At 49.5% G+C, this 23,133-nt stretch overlaps 1 protein-coding gene across 4 annotated transcripts in view; it reads right to left on the bottom strand.

Moving 5' to 3' along the window:
* Vwa5b1 (von Willebrand factor A domain containing 5B1) overlaps positions 1-22,930 on the bottom strand; it is a 66,418-nt gene extending 43,488 nt beyond the window's left edge. Inside the window, exons 1-4 of one of the 4 annotated variants that reach the window (XM_021233558.2) lie at positions 22,753-22,930; positions 22,129-22,438; positions 2,636-2,798; positions 538-681 (exon numbers count right to left, since the gene is read on the bottom strand). In XM_021233558.2, the coding sequence (XP_021089217.1) occupies positions 538-681; positions 2,636-2,774 (283 nt within the window). In that variant the 5' untranslated portion in view covers positions 2,775-2,798; positions 22,129-22,438; positions 22,753-22,930. Of the gene's footprint in view, positions 1-537; positions 682-1,981; positions 2,131-2,635; positions 2,799-11,213; positions 11,336-22,128; positions 22,439-22,752 lie in introns of those variants that run through there. The other 3 variants (XM_040756273.1, XM_040756272.1, XM_040756274.1) reach the window with 3 other exon arrangements.
* Between the last annotated feature and the right edge of the window lie 203 nt (positions 22,931-23,133).

Here is a 23,133-nt window from a genome sequence, read left to right as displayed (position 1 = left end):
TGGGGAAAGCCACAGAGAAACCCTGTCTCGAAAAAAAACCACAAAAAAAAAAAGAAATTCCCATCTCTGTCTCTGTCCTGGTCCCCGTTCCCACCCAGGGCTGGGGTCATAAGTGCAGACAGCACACCTGGCTTTCTATTTGGATACTGGAGATATGAACTCAGGTCTTTATGCCTGTGCAAGTTCTCTTACTATCAAGCTATGGCCCCAGTCCTCAGACAAGTGTTGGTTTTGTTTGTTTGTTTGTTTATCTAAGCTCACATCACTCATGATAAACAGGATAGGAGCCAGACCCTGGTGTGACTCATTCCACACATCCTCTGAGCCAGAATGATCTGGACCCTGCCCTCTTTGGATCCTCATGGCACCTTGAATGTGAAAATAAGGACAATGGCCTGCTTTAGAGACAATGAAGCTGAGATCCACAGAAGTCCATGATGGGCTCAAAGTCATACAATTCCAGCTCAGGACCCTTCACCATGCCTCATGTTGCCTTACCATGCGCCTGAGGCTTTGGCTCAGCTGGGGACTTCTTACCTGTGACAGTTGCAGATCGGATATCCAAGTGGCTTCTGTCCAGCTTGGCTTTGTCTTTGATCTGTATGGTCACAACACGGTCAGCAATGACTGCCTCAAAACCAACCACTGTGGTGTACTCGTCCATCGGATACACAAAGAGACCTGGCGAAGTGTGGCCTAGTGACACAGGAGTTCAGCCCCATCCTACACGCCCAGCTCCCAGAAGGGGGTCAACCTTGGCTCTGCCAGGGTTGTATGTGGATCTGTGGACTGTACTCACTGCCCCTGAGGGGACACAGCAGACCTGGGCGGGGACCAGGCAGGTGAGGGTAACAGCAGGCGGTGTGAAAAGGTGTATCTGTGCCCAACTCCTGCCAGCTCTTAACTCTTGGATGTGTGAGCTTCTGGGGCCAGAAAGTCCAGTTTTCAAGGAAAATAAAAACTTGGGCCGTTGTGTAGGCTGTGTCTAGGCCTAAAAGGACATGTCTGGGTGGTGAATTTGGTCCATGATTACTGACTGGCTTGCCACTGTCGCTGTCAACGGGTGGGCCTATGGAAGAGCTAGAGAAGGGTTCAGACCCAGGCCTTTCTTGTTTCCTAACCCTGCTACATTGTACAGGACACACACCTCTAAGTCCAGTATCCCCATCTACAGCAAGCCTCATGGTACCATTTACTAAAGGATGCACCACACAGTAGGTGTCACACATTTTTATATCCTTATTTTTCCTGAGGTTCTAGGGATTGGACAAGCTAAGCAGGCGATCGGCCGCTGAGTTATAGTCCCACCCCTCTTGCTACTTTTTATTTTGTGACAGGGTCTCATGCCCAGGCTGGCTTTGAACTTGCTATACAGCCCAGCCAGAGCTTGTATTTTTGATCTTTTTGCATTAGCCTCTGGAGTAGCTGGGATTACCAGCTGGCATCAACATGCCTGGCTATCATTTTAGAGCCGAACTTCAATGTGAAGACTATGCTAATCACCTGGAGGTCTTGCTGGTCTTTAGGTTTGAATTCGTTTGGGCAGAGCCTGGGATTCTGCATTTCTGTTCCGCTTTTGAGTGATGCCGAGTTTCAATTCATCTCTTTAACATGGAAACAGCTCAGTGCTGGGACCATAGTGAGACCTCCACAAACCCTGGCTTCCTGTCCTCCAGAGCCTCAGTCTCCTTATCTATAAAATGGAACACTTGTCCCCCCTGAAAGAAGACAGCTGAGGGGCTGCCTAGAAGCTTTTCAGTTTTGTCCTCAGGGTTCCTAGGTAGCCCCTGTTTTCAGTCTCCAACTCAAGGCTCCCTCAGACAGAAGAACAAGGTCGTTTGTTCAGCCCAAATCCCCAAGAAGAGAGTTCCCATGTGGGTTTCTTTCAGGCAATCTTGGCCTCCAGGGCAGCACTGAAGCAGCGGCAGAGTTTGGGGACAGGGGCGGGGAGAATGGGTTAGCCATTAGGAGACCCCATTACCCTGAATAATAGTGGGATCCAGGTTGATGTGGTGGCGTATGCCTGCCATACCAGCACTTAGTAGGTGAGGAGGGAGGCTTGCTGAGGGTATGTGGCCAGCTAGGATTACATAGTGAGTACCAGGCTAGCCAGAGCTATACAGCAATGTCCTGTCAAAAACAAAAACCAAAAACAAATAAACAAACAAAAAGCCAAACTACCAACCAAACAAAACCCTACCCAACCAGTCAAATAAACAAGCAAACAAACAAACAAAAAAAAGGATTAGGGGAGATAATCCTGCCCACAGTTAATCCCTGGCCAACCTTTGCTAGTCTCTGCTTGGGGGAAAGAGAATGTGTGGCAGCCAGTCCCTGCCCTTTACCCAGACTACTTTCCAGTGATGAGTCATAGCTACACTTCCACCCACGCAGCTCTTCCCCAGGTATTGTTTCTTCATCAACACCTCCTCAAAGACCCCAGATCGTGACTCTCCTTGGCTTTCAGCTCCTTCACTTTCAGACCTGTGAGGCAGACCTGGAAATCCCACTTTATAGATGAGGGAGCAACACAGAAAGGTCACACACTTGGCCAGTGTCAGCCGGCTAGTGAACCACTGGACAAGGAAGAGCTCGATGTGGAGGAGGCGGTTCCAGGAAATCCACATGGGGTTACCTTGGAAGGGCTGAGCCTCCAGGTTGCCATAGGTAAGGGAGGCTGTGAGGCCCAGGGCATAGCCACTGACGTAGGAGGTGACATCAGATGCAGTGAGAGGCAGGGCTGCCCCTGTGAGGCAATTCAGCAAGCCAGGCATCCTGTTGGCTCCTCAGCTCAGGGCCTGCAGGAGACAAGGTAGTTTGGTACACTGAGGAGAGTCCATAACCCTCCAAGCCTAATCTCAATCGAATGCCCTCAAAATCGGAGCTTCGTGACCTTCATTTACCTTGGGGACTTTAGAGTTAGTGAACAACCTGAGAGAAGGGGACTTGATCACTGACATCACATTCCACACGTAGAAAAGATAAAACCCGATGGCACTCAGGGTCAGTGCTGAAGTGACTGACTACACAGTCTAGATTTACGTGTCCCCAGGGTCTGTGCATGGGTGGGAAGGAGGGGTTCACTTCTCACCCCATCCCTGTAAATCTCATCTCTGAGCATCACCTCTTTTTTTCTTTCTGAAAAATGAAGGCATTGATTGGGACAACTCTCCAACTCCCCTTCCTCTGGCTGCAGAAAACCAACTTGCTACAGTCAACACGGGTTGTTAAGGGGTCTAAGTCACTCAAGACACCAAAATCAGGACAGTGGTCATCCTTCAGGTGGGTCATTCTTGCCATCTCCCATACCCAACCCATGGCTAGGTCTGGGACATCTCTCAGGGAAAGCCCTTGACTCACTCTATCCATGGTCTTCATGCTCTATGACCAGCACACAGGTCCAAGGTACCACCTCTACCTGGACTTTATCTCTTACTGGCATTGAATATACTCTTCCTGGCTGAAGCCGGTGGCCAGCAGGCTTTTCCAGCTGAAGCCAGTGGCCAGCAGACCCATTCCAGCACACAAAGTGAGCAGGTCCCCATCATCCTTGCCATCCTCTTTTACCTACCAAATGGCCACCTAAGTCCATTGAACACAAACTTAAACCCTTTACACTAGTTCAGGGTCCATTCCTCACCCAAGCCCCACCGCCCCTTAGCAGTGCCATTCAAACACCCCCAAACCATGTGCTTGCCACACTGCCTGCAGTCTGGACCCACTCCCATCTTTTATCTAGGAACCTCCGTCTCCTCCTCTTGGTCCTCAAAATCCTCCTTCTCCTCCTCCTCCTCCTCGTCCTCCTCCTCCTCCTCCTTCTCCTGCTGCTGAATGGTAGAGGCCAGACCATCTGTGCCCAGCATCCTTCATCCCTCCCTCTTAGGGCATCTTTTCTCAGGTGTTATATTGTAATCAGTTCACCTGAACACTTTTAGTCCCATGAGGTTATTTTGTAACTGTTTTCTGTACATGGATGTGGGACCTAATTTTTTCTCTTTTGGCCTCCCAAGGCCAACTGAGTGAAAAGAATAACAAATTGCTTCATCCTTTTAACATCTAGACCTTCCAGGTATGGAGTCTTCAGGAACTGGATCTGAGGATCTGATGGGTCTCTGAGGACCTCCCACATAGCCAGATGCTGCTGACTGGGAGGGGGGAGCGAAGGGAGTGGGGTACATGTTGGCAGAGGGGGTTCTCTGGGTTTTCCTCTCTATGTCTGAGCCAGGCAAAGCTTCCATGACTGCTGCCCTTTTCCATCCCATGGCACCATTTAAGTGTTGATTACTCTGCCCCTCCTCAGGGAAGGTCGTGCTTCTGGTCTGGGTCCTATTGCTGCCCCCAGTGAGTTTGTCAGGTGCTCCCCCATGGCCCGGCCAGCGTCATCTTTTTAATTACCTTCTCCCTTGTGGCGGAGCCCAGACAACTTGGCCAGGCTTATCTCCTGACAGGCTGACTGATAACTGGAGGCAGAGCTGGGAGCACACTGCTGGTGGCCAGAGCAGAGGCTGGCCTCTTGCAGGAGGTAAACAAAGATGACGAACTTCATTTCCTGAGTGACCTATATCCCGTGCCATCGGCAGCCCTCCCTCCTCCTCCTCCTCCTCCTCCTCCTCCTCCTCCTCCTCCTCCTCCTCCGCTCCCAACTTCGCTCCTGTCCAGAATGCCGATGGGGGAAACAAAAAAGCAGCCCCAGATGTGCAATGAACTTGGATTTAAGTTTTGGCACATTCTGGAGTAGAGTGTGACAAGGGTTCTTGTCCAGCCCACTCCTCCCATTCTATGCCTCACACCCAGAAAGTGGGTGTGGATGGGAGATTGCTAACCAAGGCCAGACTGACTCTAAAGAGACCCACTTGATGCTGGCCCACAGTAAGGCCAATGATTGACAAATGGGACCTGTGAGATTTAAAAGCTTCTGCATGGCAAAGGAAATAATTATGTGGAGGGTTGATCAACAGAATGGGAGGAAAATCTCCATCCATCTGACAGAGAGGGTTCTCATATAGACTATACACAGAACTCAAAACTAAACAAGAAGTAAAATGAGTCCATTGACAAATGACTTAAGGAAATGAACAGTTCTCAAAAGGCAAAATACAGATAGCCAAAACCTCCCGAGCTGCCAGAGAAATGCAAGTCAAAACCATGCCGAGGCAGTCCTTCTCACCCATCAGAATGGCAGTCATATGGAAAATGTGGTGTGTGACATGGTGGGAAAATCTAAATTCATCAAGAATGAAGTCACGTCATTTGTTGCAGCCAGGCACAATAACATTACAGAAAGACAGGTGTCCTGTCTCCTTTTACTTGTGGTCCCCAGATTTCATGTTGATATGTGCAATCATATGTATGTATGAGTATATGCTCCCTCACGTATCGTGAAAGTGGAAAGCAAAATTGTCAAGGGAGGACAAAGGGGACCAACAGAAGTGAAGAGGTGAGAAAAATGAGGAACGGAAGTATGTAGGGTGCTCATACACAGGTCCGATAGCTTGAAAATAGCAGATATATTTTAAAAAGAAGCTCCCCGGAGAGGTAGATTTTAAATGCCAAGGGCCCTTATTCATGCACGTTTTCCAGCACTGATAAGTTTCTACTGTGTTCCAGATCCTCTACAGCCTCCAAGGAGACGGAGATAAGGCACGGCTTTATCTCAGAGAGTTTATAATCTTGTAGCAGATGAAACTGGGGAGTCAAGAAGACACAGCAAATGACTGAGAATTTATTAAGCAACGACAATGCGCCAAGCACATATATTGTCTCGTTTCCTCTGCAGAACTGATAAGGTGTTAAGCTTTTGCTGACAGGACACTGAAGCCTGGAGAGAGAAATGTTTGGTCCTAGGTGTGAGTTTGGTGGTGTCTGAAGGATGTACTGTACAATGGATGCCATGTCTGGCCTGATGCTCTTCCAGAAGGAACCTGGGGTCATTGGAGAGCAGTTATGTTGGATGTCCTTTTTTTCCCACTCCTTTCTCAGCCTGGGTCTCCAATGGGCAGCAAGTTCTAGGCAATCCTGAGAGATAGGGACAAACCCACCCACACATCTCCAGGTCTGTGTGTGAGAGACCCTGGCTCGGTCTGAAGACGGGACCCAGTATGGGCTAGAGGTTCAGAACATCAAGGTGTGATAGTCAATATGTTGATTAGGTTAATTTTAAGTGGGGGAAGACCCACTCTTAAAAGTGGGCGGCGCCATTTCCCAAGAATGGGTCCTAAAACAGATGAAAAGGAGAAAGTTGACTTCACATGGGTACTCATGGCTTCTGTTGAGTTCAAGGCCAGCTGACCTTCACAGAAACTTCTAGGCCAGCTAGGGCTAATGACACCCTGTCTCAAAACAAACAAAAATTTTAAGAGAGCCTGAGAAAGGCAGAAAGCAGGGTTTTAGAGAAGGGATGTTGTGAGCTGTCATTTGTTTGCTGTTTCATGTTCCCTGAATGACAGATGGAATGAGGGGACTGGCACGGGCACGAGACCCGTTTTCTCTGGATCTCATGCTGGATGAGCTCCCTGTATGAATTCTGTGTGGTTTTTCTCGGATCTCATGTTGGATGAGCTCCCTGTATGAATTCTGTGTGGTTTTCTCTGGATCTCATGCTGGATGAGCTCCCTGTATGAATTCTGTGTGGCTTTCTAGGGCATCAAAAGTGGCCTCTGGTGGCTTAGAAACGTTGAATCTCAAATGACGGCCTTCTGCCTGGCCGGGACATTGTTTGTATTTATGCCTGCCTCAATAAATATTTATAAAGTAAAAATGAATGAGTGACTATCAGCTGCTGCAAGGACATTGGGGGACACTTGGTGCTGGGTTTCTGTGGGGGAGCAGGGCAGGTGCGACTAGAGACGCAAGTGCAAGGGACAGATGGTAAGGCTGCGCATCTCAAATCTGACCCGTTCTTGTCACTGCCACAGCTGGCCGCCCCATGGCTCCGTACAGTCTGTTCTCAGTGGAGCAGTCAGAACAATGCTTTGAAGGCAAGGACCCAGTCATGCGACTGCCATGGTTCAAATCCCCTGATGTGTTCCATGCCTCTTAAGGCCCCACCAGCTGGTTTTCCTCGTGACCCACCCCTCCCCCACTGGTTTCCTCTCTCCAGCTCTTCTACCTCAGGCCCTTTGCACTAGCTGTCCCCACCCACACCTAGAAACAGTCGTCTCTAGGTGCCTACATGGCTTGCTCACCTTTCGGGCCTTCGCTTAGGCAGGCACATATCAGAGAACCTCCCTTTTAATGCTTTCTTTAACCTTGTAACCCTTCCCTCCACCTTTCCCCCAGGACTCACTTGGCTTCCTCTTTGTGCTTTCTGTGGCTTTGTCACCCGCACATTACAGATAACTGTTTTTGTTTTTTTTTTTTTGGCTATCCTTTAGCATCTGTTGGCCCTCCACAGGGCAGGGCCAAAGACTGGTTTTCCCATTGCCAAATCCCAAACCCCTTGAACCAGCCTCCCACCGATAAGGCAGTGAGGAAATATCCATGTTGAATTCATTCACAATCATAATCCCAAACTGGCCCTTGGTCCTCCCGAGGGAGAGAAGTGGCTACTGGATTCCTCAGTGTCAGAGGAACCCTTGAGGCCGAGGACATGACGTTCCGTTCCTGTGTGTGTCATGGAGTCCCTAAGCCTCCCTTTCCTCCTGCAGCAAGGCCCCACTCTTTGGTAACAGCCCGTCATTTCATAGAGAGGATGCTTGGTCATTCTAGGACCAGCTCCTGGCCATGGTCAGAACCACAGAGTCTCCCATAGTGCCACTGCAGCCGCCACTCCTTGCAGCCCATTCAGCTCCTGAACTCCGCATCCTGGGTTAGGATGTACCTAACCTGTACTCTCTGCGGAATAGGCTGCTGTATCCCTAGGCTGGCACCTCCGTGGCTGGGGGAGATGGATGCCTTTCATGTCCCCCTTACTGTCCTGAGAATACCACTCGTGTCATGGAAAAAAGCCACTCTCTGAAGGAGCCCCAGTGCTTACAGGCGATTCCCTCTTTCTATTGCTTTCTGTGTCCAAGGTCCCACTCACACATTCTGAGACCTCTGGCTCAGCCTCTTTTTCCGGCTCGGCTGCCCTTCTGGCTCCATGAGCGTCTCTGGGGACAATGAATCTGCTCCAGCATTTGCCTTGACCCAGCATCCTTTGCTCTTTTGTCTCCGCCTTCATTCAAAGGCCTTCAGCTTCAGACTGCACTGGTGACTGCTCTGTGGTACTACTCACAGCTTCCCAGACTCCCCCGAGGAGTCCCCTCGTCAGTACACACACCTGCTCAAATGTATATTTTGTTTATGTTGTCTGATGTGTCTCTGTGCTCTTCGAGGGTGTGCCTCTACAAGGGTGGGATTCTGTTTTAGCTTGTTTGCTGTTGTATCTGTTACCTAGAGAACAGTGTCGGCACACAGCAGATGCTCGGTGAATGGATGAAACCCACTCCGAGCGCCTTGAACATATAATTTGGCAGCATGTCTTAGAGGCAGCTATTCTTTCCTTAAAATCTCTTATTATGATTTATTTAGTGTGTGTGTGTGCACGCGCGCGCGCATGATGCAGCATGCCTGTGGAAGTCAGGGAACAACCCGAGGGAGCTGTTTCTCCTCCCACCACGTGGATGTGAGGAGTCAAACTCAGGTGGTCCGGTTTGGACGTGGCCGTCTTTTATTCTCTGAGACACCTTGCCAGCCCCTTTCTATCCCTCTTTTATAGACAAAACACAAAGGTTCAGAGAGGCGAGAGCACCTGTTCAGTATCGCACAGCTGGAAAGTGATGATGCTTGGAGCTGAGCCCAAGCAACAGGACTGTGGAACCCACATGCTTAACCATGGAGAGAAGCTGCATTCTGTATTAGGCTGCCTCTAAGCCTTGGCGTGTCTACCCGAGTGATCTCACGTCTCCACTGCTACCTGACCCTGTTGCTTCCTTGCCGTCCTCTGGACCACCTCTATAAGCTCCTCAGTGGTCCTTCAACCCAGCCCCTTTTCTTTGGGCTCATCTTTATCACCATACACGTGAGTGCACACACACACACACACACACACACACACACACACACGTTTCTCCTGAATTGGCTTCCATTGCCTTTGTCCAATGGGGCAAGTCAAATTCCTTGCACATTCTTCAAGGCTTTTCCCCTGGGCCCTCATCTCTGACAAGTGTCACCTCCAGCCAAGTCCTGTATATCAACCTCCCTCAGACACTCTGATCTCACTGGGGCCCAACAGGCTGGGTTTTCTGCCACTCTGAAGCCTTTCTCTGGGATAATGGCTGCCACCTTCTCTGCCTTTCAAAGTCCCATTCACCATGCAAGACCTATTCTCCTGTTCCTTCCTCTATTCGTGTCTCTCTCCATGTATATGTGCATGTGTGTGTGAAGTCTGTATGTGGTGCATGTTCATTTATGTATCTATATGAAGTGTGTGTATCTGTATGGTGTGTATGTATGTAATGGAATATGTATATGTGCATATGTGATATATGTATGTATGTGTGTGTGTCTGTAAATGTGTGTATGTTTCTGTTTGGAGTGTGTGTGTGTCTGTATAGAGAGTGTGTATATTTTTGTGGAGTGTGTGTATCTGTAAGTGTGTGTGTATGCATGGACTATGTATATATGTATAGAATGTGTGTATATTTGTATGGAGTGTATGTGTATGTATCTGTGTGAAGGGTGTGTATGTGTGTTTGAGGGAGAGTGTGTATCTGTTTGAAGTGTGTGTATGTATGCATATCTGTATTGAATATGTATATATGTATCTGTATGGAGTGTGTGTGTGTGTGTGTGTGTGTGTATGTGTATGGAGTGTATGTGTGCAGGTCCATGTTCATGTGTGTAGAAGCCAGAGTCAACCTCAGATATTGTTCCCAAGGACACTTTCTACCTTATTTTTTGAGACAAGGCCTCCCACTGTTACCTGGTACTTATCCATTTGACTAGGTTGGCTGGCCAGTGAGACCCAGGAACCCACCTGTCTGCACTCTCTCAGTTCTGGCATTACAAATGTACACCGCATGCTTACACATTTTCCTACATGGGTTCCAGGAGTCGAAACCAGGTTCTCATGATTACATGGTAAGCACTGTACTGGCCGAGCCACCCCTTGGACCCCATGAAACCTTTCTTGACACTCAGCCCATCTGCTGCTGTCTTTCCACGGCTTCCACATCCCATGGCCCCTGTCCATCACATCTCATCAGGCAGGACAACAACCCATCTATCATGTTCAGCCGATGAGTTCTCTAAGAGCATTAGCTGTGACTCTTTGCCTCTGTCCTAGTGTCCTCTGTCAGGCCTGGTTCAGAGAAAGATCTCTCGTAGGGTACCTTAAAAGGCCCTGTGTGCTCATTGACACTATTAGGTTCACATCTATGCACCATTTCACAAATTCAGACCTATTATGTCACAGCTCTTCAGAGGCCAACCTCGAAGGGCACCAGCCCCCGCCAGCCCATTGTCCCTGTCCTGAGCTGCTTCTCAGTTTGTGCTGAGGGTGGGAGAGACAACAGGGACAGAAAGGAGCAGTCAGAAGACGTCTGAAATCTGCATCTCCAACTCTTACAGGCAGGATGGGGATCACTGACATCAGGGCTCCTGGAACCCAGGGGTGCCCACACCTCTTGCTAGAGGACTCTGGCATTGTAAAAAGAGATTTAGAAAGGGCTGGGGCTATAGCATATAAGTAGAGCACATGCCCAGCATATATACAGGCCCTTTGATTCCTTGCACTGTCCAAAGAATAAAGCAAGCACAGAGACAAGAATTTCCTAGGTGTGGCTAAGCCTGTGTTCAGAGCAGTGCTGGAGCCCTGCTGTGGGGTTAGAGCCCAGAGAGCTGCTAACAAAGTAATAGGCCCAACAGCTCTGCTGGTCTGGTACTGCGTGCCTTGAAGATCTGAGTGAACGCTTAGGGTCTTAGCTTCCTCCACATCTGCAGAGTAGAGACACTGCCAGGGATCTTGGCCGATCAGGTCTCTGATCAGGGTCGCATGCTGAGAAATGAAATCTGTTTAACTGATAGCAACTCAAACCATTACTGTCTCAGACATGGCCATTTGGCTCTATCTTGGCATTCTGGAAACCTCACAGCCCAACCTGGTCAGGTCCCCCTACTCCAGATCATGTTCCAAAGGGTTGGAGTCCCTTGACAGAGGGGGTTCAGCCTGGCTTGTACTAGACAGAGTACAAACTCATCACTTGAGTCTGGGCTCAATGCCACTCTCTTACCTCAGTTTGGGGTTCCATTCCTTCTGTTACCTCTAGAAAGTCCTTTCACTTCTTTAGGGAGCTCAAGTCCCAATCACAGACTGGCAACCCAATCCTTCCATCAAAGTGGACCGCAGTCGGTATGTTCCCAGAGTCTGAGTCAATTGTACCAAGCTTCTAGAATTCTAGAGTTCTCACATTCTGGTTTCCATCCTCTACGCGTCCCAATTCCAGGATCACACATCCATGTATCAGATCTCCACCTCTACTACATTATCTCCTCCTGCAGCTCATCAAGACCTCCCACTGTTACTCTGAGCTCTGTCTTCTGGTTTGGGCCCTGGAGGGAGTCTTAGCTGCTTTCAAGGCCCAGCTCAAAAGTTCCCATCTCCAAGTCCTTCCTGCAGAGAGAGCCAGCAATTCTCCTGTCTTGTATTTCATTTGGGTGTGCTGTGTTTTGTCAGAAGACACATGTGACTTGCCCGATGAAGGCTAGATTCTGTGCCAGGCCCAGTGGACATCCAGGGACAAGACAGACATGGCCCTTGTTCTCATACTTTGTGTCCTCTTCCTCAGTCACCCAACCAGGACCTATTTCCCTAGAACTGGATGCAGGGAGTCTGTCTACAGGCACAGGCAGGGCTTTTCTGGACAGGATTCCAACAGCACAAGAACTAATTGCAAGCACTGACCAACAGAATTACACAAAACAATCAGCAGAGACAACTTACATGAAGGGAAAACATCTTTGGTAATTACACATCAGACAGGAGAATTAATATCTAGGATATATAAAGAACTGAAGAAATAAACACTAAAAACTAAATGAGCCAATCAGTACACAGGCTAATGAACTGAACAGACAGTTCTCATGAGGAGAAACGCAAATGGCCAATAAACAGTTGAAGACACATTCAACACTCTTAGTTACCAGGGAAATGCAAATTAAAACTCTTCTGAGACTGTCTCACCCTAGTCAGAATGACTGTCATCAAAAGGAAAAATGGCTGCAGATTCTGGGGAGGATGTGGAAAAAGAAGCCTTCATGGCTCCTGGGAATATAAGCCCTCATAGCCACTATGGAAGTCAGTATAAATGTGTCCTTAAGAAAAAAAGGAAAAAACAAGAAAAAAGGAATTATGCACCATGCAACCCAGCCACACCATTCCTGGGTATTCCCCTGTAGTACTCCCAGTTGACACATCACAGAGATACTTGCACACCCATGTTGATTGTGGACATTACTTGTACTAGCTGGGAAATGGCACCAGCCTGAATGTCCATCGACAATGAGTGGATAAGTAAAATGTTGGTGTATGATCACTGCAGATGTTATGCAGCTTATAAAGAAAAATGAAATCATGACATTTGTAGGAAAATGGGTGGAGTAGGAAAAAATAATCTTGCTGTTAAGTGAAATAAGCCAGACTCAGAAAGACAAAGGCCTGGTCTTCCCACATATGCAGAACCTAGATTTAAAGTTACATGTATGTCTGTATGCACGTGTGGAGGTTGTGAAACCAGAAAGGGGATTATGAGAGGCGGGAAGAGATCTTGATGGAGGTGGGAAATAGAGTATAATGGAATGCCTATGGGATATGAAAGCAGAGGAAGCTGGATGTGGAGAGAATGTACTGGAGGCAACGGGGGAGGGGAACAAGGAGGACAGAGTATACCAGCACATCTTTGTGAAGATGCCCGGATGCAGCCAGCCCATTACTTTGTATGTCAACCTACCAAATTAAATAGTAAAGCAATCACTGTCTTCCTGCTCAGTGTGGGACCCGTAGTTGATCCTGAACAGTGAATGGGCAGGATGTGGTGTCACATGCCTGTAATCCTAATTCTTTGGAGACTAAAGAGGAAAGGCCATAGATCGAGGCCAGCCTGAATCACATATCAAGACCCCATAGAGAACAAACACAATAAATGGATGCCATGTACTCTATTTGTGGATGAGTGAATAGGATAGACTATCTTATCAAGGGGTGAGACTAAGGTCTTGGCTGTAGTAGAGAAAATTCAGAGCAGGTGGCATCTGAAAACTCCAGGAGAAAGAAGATCTCCATCAACATTCTTAGCTACTTGGAGGCGTGGCTTAAGTACAAGCAAATGTTGCTGGCTGGCAGGTGGCCTGTTCCCTGAGGCCCCAGGGAGGTTGCGGTGCTGTAGTTTTTTTTCAAACAAGGCCTCATGTTGCTGGGAAAATTGGATTCTGTCTCCACAAATTCAGTGTAAGCCACCCTTCTGCGGTGCCTGAGCTGCCAGTGTCCCTCCCAGGAGCCCTGTGGAAAGGCACTAAATGGATTCTTACCTAGTTTTCAGCCTCGTCCCTGTCTCCAGCCTAGGCCTACCTGCCTGCCTGCAGAGGAGTGCACAGGCCACGCCCACCTGCCCGCCTTCCGAGGAGTGCACAGATGATGGACAGAGGAAGGGCCAGTTTGAAGCTGCCCTTTAGAGGTGGCCCTTTGCACTAGTGTGCTAAAGAACGTGGAGTGATCATTGACCTGCGCCCCTCTCCAAACATCTCAGCACGATGAGAGAAACAGACAAGGGAGCTGATTTCTGTTCCTGGAATCTTCCTGTTTCCATGTCTGCCTCTCCCCAGCTGGGAGTGTCTTTGAAATTTAGTATCTCTCCTCCATGCAATAGCAAGGATGCAGGAGAGAGGCTGTGCATAGGATGCTCACTCAGCTTTGGTCCCCAGCAGTGGCTGGTGACTGACAGCTTTATTACTTTTCTTAAGATGCTATCCCACTCACTCCCCCGCCCACTTAGACTTTACCTGGTTCCCTGAGCTTCTGACATTTCCTGGTGACCCTGATCACCCCTGATCTGTACCCAGGCATCCTAGGGCTACATGTGTTGGCATCAGAATATGTTCATTGTCTTAGCTTCCCTCTGAGAACCTAGATCAGTTAGTGACAAGCTGTGAGGCCTCTCTCCACCACACACTGCCCCTTCAAGTGACACAGGGAGGCCATCTGGGTGGCAGAGAAGACTGGAGAGGCAGTAAAAGCCACCAGGCCTGAGTGCCAGCTCTGCCACCTACTTAGTACAGACCCCAGACTGGGACTCCTGCTATCACACAAACTGCCTTGACCAAGTCTCTCGGGGCCACACACAGCGCAGAGCTTGGACCATGGAGATTGGAGGGTTAGTGCCTGTCTTTGCCTGTTTCTAAAAGTGTGAGGCCTAGGGGTAGGAACCAGAGATGTCATTGTCTTTGTTACACTTACAGCATACAGAATAATGCCTGAAACTGTTAAAAAATGATACACAAGCACAATGCCAGCTATAACCTTAAATACTTTCTATGAGCAGGTGTGGGTAATCCTTAGGCCAGGCCAGGGAAGCAAGCGTGGTTACTACTCTAGTACCTCCATTTGGCAAGCAAGAAGATTGAGACCTGGAATGGTTCCATCCCCTGCCAAAGATGACACACCCTTGGATGGTGGGGCTCTGGCTTGGGTGGTCACTTTCTGAACCATGTCACGTTTCAATGTTTGTTTACAGAATAGTGAATCCGTGACCTGGACAGGATGACCCCCATCCAGCTGTGCCTAGATAAGACGGCATCTAATAGGGGAGTGAATGCCGTGTTTTCTTCCTTAGTGGGCAGTCCTGGGTCTGAGGGACTTTTGGAGACACAGCACAGGTCAGGCCAGAAGCCATGCCCTGCCTTGCATCCCCACCACACTGCCCTTTTAAGGATACTGCTTGTCTACTACTTAGTCTGGTCGTCAGATTGGGGACGAGTTTCTGGAGGACTTTCATAATCTCATTTGATCTCTATATGGCAGATCATCCCTTTAAAGGGCAAGAAAACAATACCAGAGAGGCTAAGTAAGCCTCCAGGTCACACAGCCACGTGGTGGTAGAGGCAGGACTTGAACCTAAGTTCGGGAACTTACTGTTTGTACCATAGCCCTCTGCTTGCTTGCTGCCTTCCACGAAATCATGTCTCGTGGACAATTCAGTGAACCTGCAGACCGCTTGCTCTTTCTCAGGTTTCACTTGATTCTGGGTGTACCTTCAGGATTCCTCGTCACCTGGTTCCTGTCATGGGGTGGGATGAAGGTTTCTAGCTGACATGCAGCTCGGCCTCATTGCTCTCCTCCTGCAGTCAGCACTAGGCACATGACCTCTATGGGAGAGTGGCTGAATGAAAGGGAGGGAGAGGTCTCAACGTAGCACTGGCACCAAGCTTCAGGAGAACCAACCTGGGAAATGGTTTGCTGTACCCTTGGGCTTGTGTGAACCCTCAGAAAGTTACTGCCTTTTGGATGCTCAGTGCCCTCGGTGCCAACCAGCTAGGCTTATGGAAGTAGGATTTGTGATTCAGAGGCCCCCCAAACCTCAGATGACTATGGGGTCAAGCGTCACATTAATCCACATGCATGGATTACCACCTGATTCATCAGGACTCTAACTGTGAGCATGGCTTTGTTTTGACTTAGAGATGGTTGGAGTAAATGCAAGAGAAGTTAAGAAACCCATTTGGGTCAGAGAGTTAGTAAAGGTGATGATGTGGGACAGCACCCTGGCTGTGTTTCCTACGATGTCACAGCAACACCTAGAGCTGTGGGATCCCTTAGCCACACGAGAAAACTCTCTCTTTGAGAGGTACCAACTGGAGGTGTTAGCAATGCAGACTAAGCCAAGCAGAGTCCTAGGCGAGAGAGGAGACAGCTGCCGATGTTCCTGTGCGGTCAGCCTGGGAGTCACAAGCTCTTGTCTTAGATCCTCTATAGAATTTCAGCTTGAAGCCAGGCTCTGGTGTGTGCTACCCAGTGACACGATTCATTATTTCACTTGGCTAGTCCCCTGCTTTCTGACCGTGGGAAGGGCACAGAACTCAAGCCTGCTGCCCAGAGTGTTCAAAGGAAATGCAACAGGCCTGAGGTACACTACACACAGTGACCAGCTCACTTCTTTTTGTATTTACTATATAGTGCAGGCCGGCCTTGAACTCATGATCAGCCCTCTTGCCTTATCCTTCTGAGGGCTAGGCTGGGAGATATGCATGTCTACACCCAGAGTTTTGGCTGACTTTTGAAAGCATGTTGGTGTCTTCTTCCTATGTAGGGGCCGTAGGAGGACAGGGGCCAAGGTAGCCAAATTCAGGCATCTGAAAGTGCTTGCATGTGATCTTGTCACCATGGGCTAACTGGGTGACTTAAAAGAGTAAAAATGATGTAATTAAAAGTTGTCCGGGGAGCTTTTAGCCTGTGACCAATTAACATTTTCAAATTCAATAGTGAGTCATAAAAGCACTGCTGTTCATTCATACCTCAAGCAATTTGTAATCAAGGCACTTCCACATCCATAAACGTTAGAATGCTAAGAGCCAAGAGACAAAAGCCAGCAGCCCCACCATTGCCATCTTAGGGGTCAGGGGCCTGGGCTCAGATGAGTCTCCGGTTAGTTAACCTGCTGCCCTGTTGAACCTGGACCCGCAAGGGGCTGGAGTCGGACTCTGTTGGCCACAGGGAGTCTCATCTGCTGACCAGAGCTGAGAGCCAGTGACTGGGGTTGCTATGAGGCGCTAATGACTATTTCAAGGTTCCTCTCTCCACTCTGCCCTATGACCCGAGTGTTTTGACAGGCATCCAAGTTCTTTCGGTTAAGCCTGCAGTGATCTCCATGCTGCTGAGAAGATCTGGGCTCTCCTCATCATAGAGACAGGGCAGGCTGCATGCCCCTGCCTCCTTGAAAACCTGAGGTGTGTTTTTCCTCTGCCCATGAGCAAGTGACATCCTTCATTTCTGGGCCAGAGGCTTTGAAAGTCGGCGTGTGCTCCGTGGTGACCTGTTTCCTGTCATAGCAATCTTGGAAGCACATGTATAGGAGTGATGGCATTCCACGATGGCACGTGACCTGCTCGGGCTTGTGGCATGAACATGTGCTTATTGTTACTGCAGAACAATCAAACCTGGCTAGTGATGCCATGAATGTTCCGGTCTGTAAGCTAAGATGATGGTCAGGGAGAGAAGCCACAATACTAGGAGGCTAAGGTGTGGCTGAAGAGGACACTGACCAGTGGGCCTACTGATATAAATTCCATGAAGACAGAACCTTTATTTTCTTAGCGGTGTTCAGGAGAGTGGCTAGCATCCAGTGGGTGGTCATTAAATGCTGATTAAATGAAGAGGCTCTGAGGTGTGGTGGACAGAGTGGAAGCCAGCAATCTGATGCACAGAAGTTCCTGATTCTGGCAACAGCTCACAGTTCCCTGCTCACCCATTCACTTACTCAACTCACAAGTGTTAAAACACAGATTCCAGAAGGGTTCCACATCCCCCACCCTCCAAAACTGATCAGAGTTGGACACTTGAATCCATGAAAAACATCTACTGGCTTTTATCAGAAATGGTGAAGGAAGTTTTCAGTTGGGATTTTTTAAAATTAAAAACTCGAAAACAGAATCCTATATTAGGTCAAAATAATATTATAATTGTGTATTAAAGCTTTCAATAAAGCTGGGTGGTGGTGCTGGTGCACGCCTTTAATCCCAGCATTCAGGAGGCAGAGGCAGATGGATCTCTGAGTTGGAGGCCAGCCTGGTCTACAGAGCAAGTTATAGAACAGCCAGGGCTACACAAAACAACACTGTCTCATAAAACCAAACCAAACTAACCAACCAATCAACAAACAAAATCAAAACAAAACAAAAAATACTAAAACAAACAACTTTAAAAGCAAAGAACAAATCAAGTATCAAGTTGTATAGGCATGACTTCTCTAGAGAATTCTCTGTTTAGCTCACTGTGACTTTCTATATTTCACTGTTACCAATTTTCTCTTTTTCTGTCATTCATTGGCCTAGTGTTCAGGTTCTCCTTTGTCTATGGCATTGTGTGGGACAAAAGGCCCACCTTCCCCTCTAAATCTCGATTGAATTGATGTTGGTTCCATGGTGTGATCCTTTGGCTTTCTATGGCCATTGCTTTTCCTATGCAGCAGCCTCCATAGGAGCCAACTGATGGGCAGGGAGGGACTGACATGGGCCTTGAGCAAGGACAGGTGCTTGTGCCGAGCATTTGAAAGTACTCGGCTCATTAGTATTCTTCGGTGATGTGAACTTTGTGTGTGTGTGTGTGTGTGTGTGTGTGTGTGTGTGTGTGTGTGTGTGTGTGTGTAGGCCAGAGGTCAACCTTAGGTTCATCCTTAGGAACACCATCTACCTCCTTTTGAGACAGGGTCTTTCACTGACCTGGAGTTCATCAATTAGGCAAGACTACCTGGCCAGCAAGCCCTACCGATCCACTGTCTCAGCTCCTCCAGAGCTGGGGTTACAAGCATCTTCCATGACACCTGGCTTTTTAAAGCAGGTTCTAGGTATCAAATTTTGGGCCCTTGAGTTTGTGAGCCTCCATCCCAGGCCCTGATGGGGATGAGTTTAAGCCTAGACTCTGGCAAGTGTGCAGTCTCAGGCAATAGATTATGCAGAGGCTGCACGGGTGCCTGAACAAAGTAGTGGGGGTACAGTGTGAACCCGATAGACCACCCCTTCTCCATAGCTGTGCCTGCCCAGCCCCATTCCAGGCTGGTCTCTAGATCCCCTCTCTAACCTTCTTTCTGACACCGTCTCACAAGAAGAGCCTCTGGGAGAAGTCTCCAGTCAGGAGTCTGGTTCCCAGTGTAGTCACAGGAAGAGGAAGACTTCACAGCCCATCACTTAGCAATGGGCTTCAGATTGGATACCAGACCAAGATCCTCCTGCTTTCTCCAGAGCCCATGGAGCACTCCAGAAGTCTTATCCCATAGATTCTTCCAGCAGGTTCATGTATGTATGAATGTATGTATGTATGTATGTATGTATGTATGTATGTATGTATGTGTGTATGTATGCTCATTCCCAGCCCTGCCATTAGTTCTGACTCTGTGCTGTGGCCTAGCCTTATTCCTTGACACTCAGTCATTCTAACCAAATCTGAGTTTCTATAAAGCTACCTGCCCTGCTGGGCTCTTTTAAGTACTCCCCCCTTTGCCCCCATGAAACCCATCTAGATTCCTCCTCAGAGGTTTGCTGAGCTGCATCTAAGAGCTGCTGTAGGTGGAGTGGTCTGAACATCTCTAGAAGTAGCATGAAGCCCCGTCTTATTGTCACTTCTCTCAAATACCCAGCACCTGCTAAGGAGATGCTGGGCCACCAGCCCCACCTCTAGCCCCACTCTAATAAAATGGCTTTGCCATCTGCACTGTGCCCTTGGTTCTCTGGCTATTTGGGGTTCCCCAAGATGCCCTTTTAACATCTGCAAAATGGGGATGAAATCAGACACTAGGGTAAGGGTCTAGAACAGTGAAGGTGCACACTAGCCATTGGTCTCCTCTCCAGCTTCTTCTTCTCTCTCTCTTTCAAGTTCATTCCCTGGGCCAGGGAGGCAAAGGACTGGAGGTGACCATCCCTCAAGCTCTTATCTCAAGCTGTCTCCCATTGCCAACTCTCTGCTCTCTCTCTCCCTCTCTCTCTCTCTCTCTCTCTCTCTCTCTCTCTCTCTCTCTCTCTCTCTCTGTCTCTCTCTCTCTCTCTCTCTCTCTCTCTCTCTCTCTCTCTCTCTCTCTCTCTCTCTCTCCTCTCTCTCTCTCTCTGTCTCTCTCTCGTGCGTGCACACACACGCTCACCTTCGTCCAACTGCAATGGTCAAGCAGACCACTCATGAATCTACACAATGGCTTCTGCGCCCTGGATTGTCTAGGCCCCTCATCGCTTGCTTCTTGACCAGCTCCCAGGGCTCAAACTCAAGAGCCTTCTTGTGGGAACTGGTTGACATAAGCTTAGGAAATAGATTACCGCCCTCTCCAACTCGAGTCCTCATTTCCTCGAGAACAGAAACCCAACACCCAGTCAAGTACCTGGCATCAGGTGGCATCCAACGACTCAGGGACTCTCATTCCTGTCCCTTTTCCCACCCTGCCCTCCCTGATGGCGCAAACTGACTCAACACTCTTGAGTTTTCTGTTCCTTCTCCTCTGATCTATACATCCCAGCCATAGAAAAGACGCTTCGCTGCCTCTCTTTTTCCACGTGGCCACTTGCCTCTGTGGCTTCCTCACACCTCTGCACTAACAGCATCTCCTTTGGGAACCCTTAGTCCCTGTCTGAGCACCCTTGACCCCTCATTGAACACACTTGACCCCAATCCCCTTTCTGTAAAGAACTCAGGCATGCAGAGTCACAAGTGTCAGCTCTAGCGCTAGGTAAGTGCCCCGGAGGCTACGGAGAGAAGCTGGGGGTAGTTAACAAGACCAAAAGACGTGTGTACCCCTCTCTCCACCGTGGGGGGGCGTGTGTGGTCCACTGACTCTGCTGACCCATTTCTACACCCACCCCCTCTGCTGCCAGAATGTAGGGAGCCCGTGAGAGCAAGAGAGTCTACAGGGCTTGGCCATTACGTTCTGAAGCTAAGTCCGTGAGAGGAATCAGCAGGGAAGCCATGTGAAAAACCACAGCATGCAGCAAAACCTGAACTGTGGAGAAGCCCAAGGCATGGTCTTTACTCAGTGTCCCCAGGTGCCCCTTCCTCGGATTCTTTTCCTCAGGGTATCTATACGCATGGCCTCCCTAGGGCTACAGTCAACAGCACCTGTCTGGCCATGAGAGAACAGCCAGGCAGAGGAGCTGCTCTCTGGGAGGAGAGTTGTGAGAGGCAGAAAGCCACACTCTAAAGCTGTCCAGGTTAGTTGGGAAGGGTATCTCAGTGGGCACCCGATCCCTCTGACTAGGGCATAGTGTTGCCATCCAGGTGCGTCTCTCCCTAGCCTGGACATTTGAACCGCAGCCTGATTGCCAATGACTAGGGAGTATCCAGAGAGCAGGTTTTGGGATAGTGGTTATGTTAGGAGGCCACAGGTCCCCGAGCTTCCCAACTCCTAAAGCTACGGTAGAAGGATGCTCCCAGCCCAAGCCACCCCTGCGCCAGGCAGCTTGGCCTGTCTTAAGGCAGAAAAGCAGTGGGGTCCACAGGTTACCCAGGGGACACAGCTCTCATACTGCCCTGAGCCATGGACTACCACCTGAGCTGGGTTAGAAGGGGTCCAAGCACTGCATCCCAAAGCTGAAGAACATTGCATTCATCTGTCAGACCGTGGGGGCCCTGCCCAGTCACTGCATGGTCAGGCTTAACCCACAGGCTCAACAATCTTAATACACACACACACACACACACACACACACACACACACACACACACACACACGCTTAATTCCCTTCATGTCACTGCTTAAAGAGCACGTTGCATGTGCACTCCTGAAACGTGAACATGTTACTATACATGTTCCAGGACCCCCAGGATCTACTCATGTGGCTTGCTCCATGCACATCATATCACTGCTTCCAGGGACATCTCCCTCCAGAAGTGTGCCTCTATATTTCAAACCAGGACATAATCCACATACATCATGTATCCCTGGACTCAGATCCCAGTCTGACCCCAGTTAACCACAGGAGTTCTGTGCCCTTGAGTGCCCCTCCTCCAAATGAGAGAACCGCAGGTCAGCCTGTGCCCTTTGGCCTCTGCCCAGTTTCTGTGACTTGCTTGGTTTAGATGGGTGGGCACAGAAAACAGGCTTAAGTCCCAGCAGAGAAAGTGATGTTGAGAGAGAGAAAAAGAGAAAGAGAGAGAGAGAGAGAGAGAGAGAGAGAGAGAGAGAGAGAGAGGTGCCTGTTGCTCTTCAGAGTGGAGGAGGGGCTAGATGGTTCTGCTCCCCCACCCCAACTCCCCAGTCTCCTGTGTCACCGGCTGGGACAGGAACATCAGAATAAAATACTAGGACTTCCTAGGACCTCCGGAGCTGCAGCAGGAGACATGAGGGGACTTCCAGCAGGGGCTTGACATGTTAGCAGAAATCACCATTCACAGTGCCAAGTCCCCCGGCCCCCACCACCTCTCACTACCCAAGGATTCGCCCTCTCTGTTCAGAACCTTCTTACCTCCAGGATCCCAGGACGTGAGAGCTCAGAGAAGAACGCACACTCAGCCAGCAGCTGTGGAGACAGTCACACGCCAGGCACCCAGAGGGCAGCAGGCATGAGCCTGGAGCTTGGCAGTGAGGGTGGGCAGCCTGCAGAGCACTGACTGCCCTGGAGCCCTAGAGGACAGATTAGAAATGATGGGGACAGGGAGACGGTGGAAAGAGGTGGCAGAGATGAGAGGCTGAGACAGAGAGATAAAGAGAGACAGTGAAAAGAGACAGAGACACAGGGAGGAGACGCCGAGAGAATTACACACAGAAAACAGACACTAAGGAAGGAAAGGGAGAAGAGACAGAGGGAGGGAAGGAAGGGGGGTGAGAGAGAGAGGGAGGGAGGAGAGAGAGAGAGAGAGAGAGAGAGAGAGAGAGAGAGAGAGAGAGAGAGAGAGAGAGAGAAGCATGGGAGCAACATGTGGTTACATCCTCACTTCTGATGCTGGAACCTCCTGAGCCCCTCCCCACAGAGCGAGCACACAGTCACTTTCACACAAATGCCCCGTGCACACACACTCATGCACACCCTTGCACTTAGGATGAGTCCCCTGCCCTTGCAATGCAGGGCACTGGTTGCACCAACCCTTACCTTGTCCCAGAAGCAACATGTGTGAGGGCGGACACTTCCTCTCCCCACAGTCGCAGCAGCTGCCTCCCTGTGCCCCAAGCTACTGGAGAAGGCTCCCAAGCTGGGCTCTGGCACCCAAGCCCAGTCCCTGGCTGCCCTGGCAGCTAGCTTGATCAATGCCAACATTGCGATGGCTGTTTAGGTGGCCTGCAGGAAGCAGAGCCATTTGTTTTGTCAGAGCGTAACCATGACAATCACCCCAGGCTCACACGGCTGTGCAGCCTTCCCCCACCCTGCGCCCTCCCTTCCCCCTTCTCCTGAGCACAGGAGGAAACAGGAGGCCACTTAGCAGGCTTGGCTAACTCCTGCAGGGGCTGATAGCAAATGTCTGGCTTCTAGGGA

Source organism: Mesocricetus auratus, unplaced genomic scaffold (genome assembly GCF_017639785.1).
Source record: "Mesocricetus auratus isolate SY011 unplaced genomic scaffold, BCM_Maur_2.0 Super-Scaffold_100014, whole genome shotgun sequence".
In the NCBI taxonomy this organism is placed as follows: Eukaryota; Metazoa; Chordata; class Mammalia; order Rodentia; family Cricetidae; genus Mesocricetus; species Mesocricetus auratus.
The sequence above is the reverse complement of the archived record's forward strand: the minus strand, read 5'-3'. Positions and strand labels throughout refer to the sequence as shown.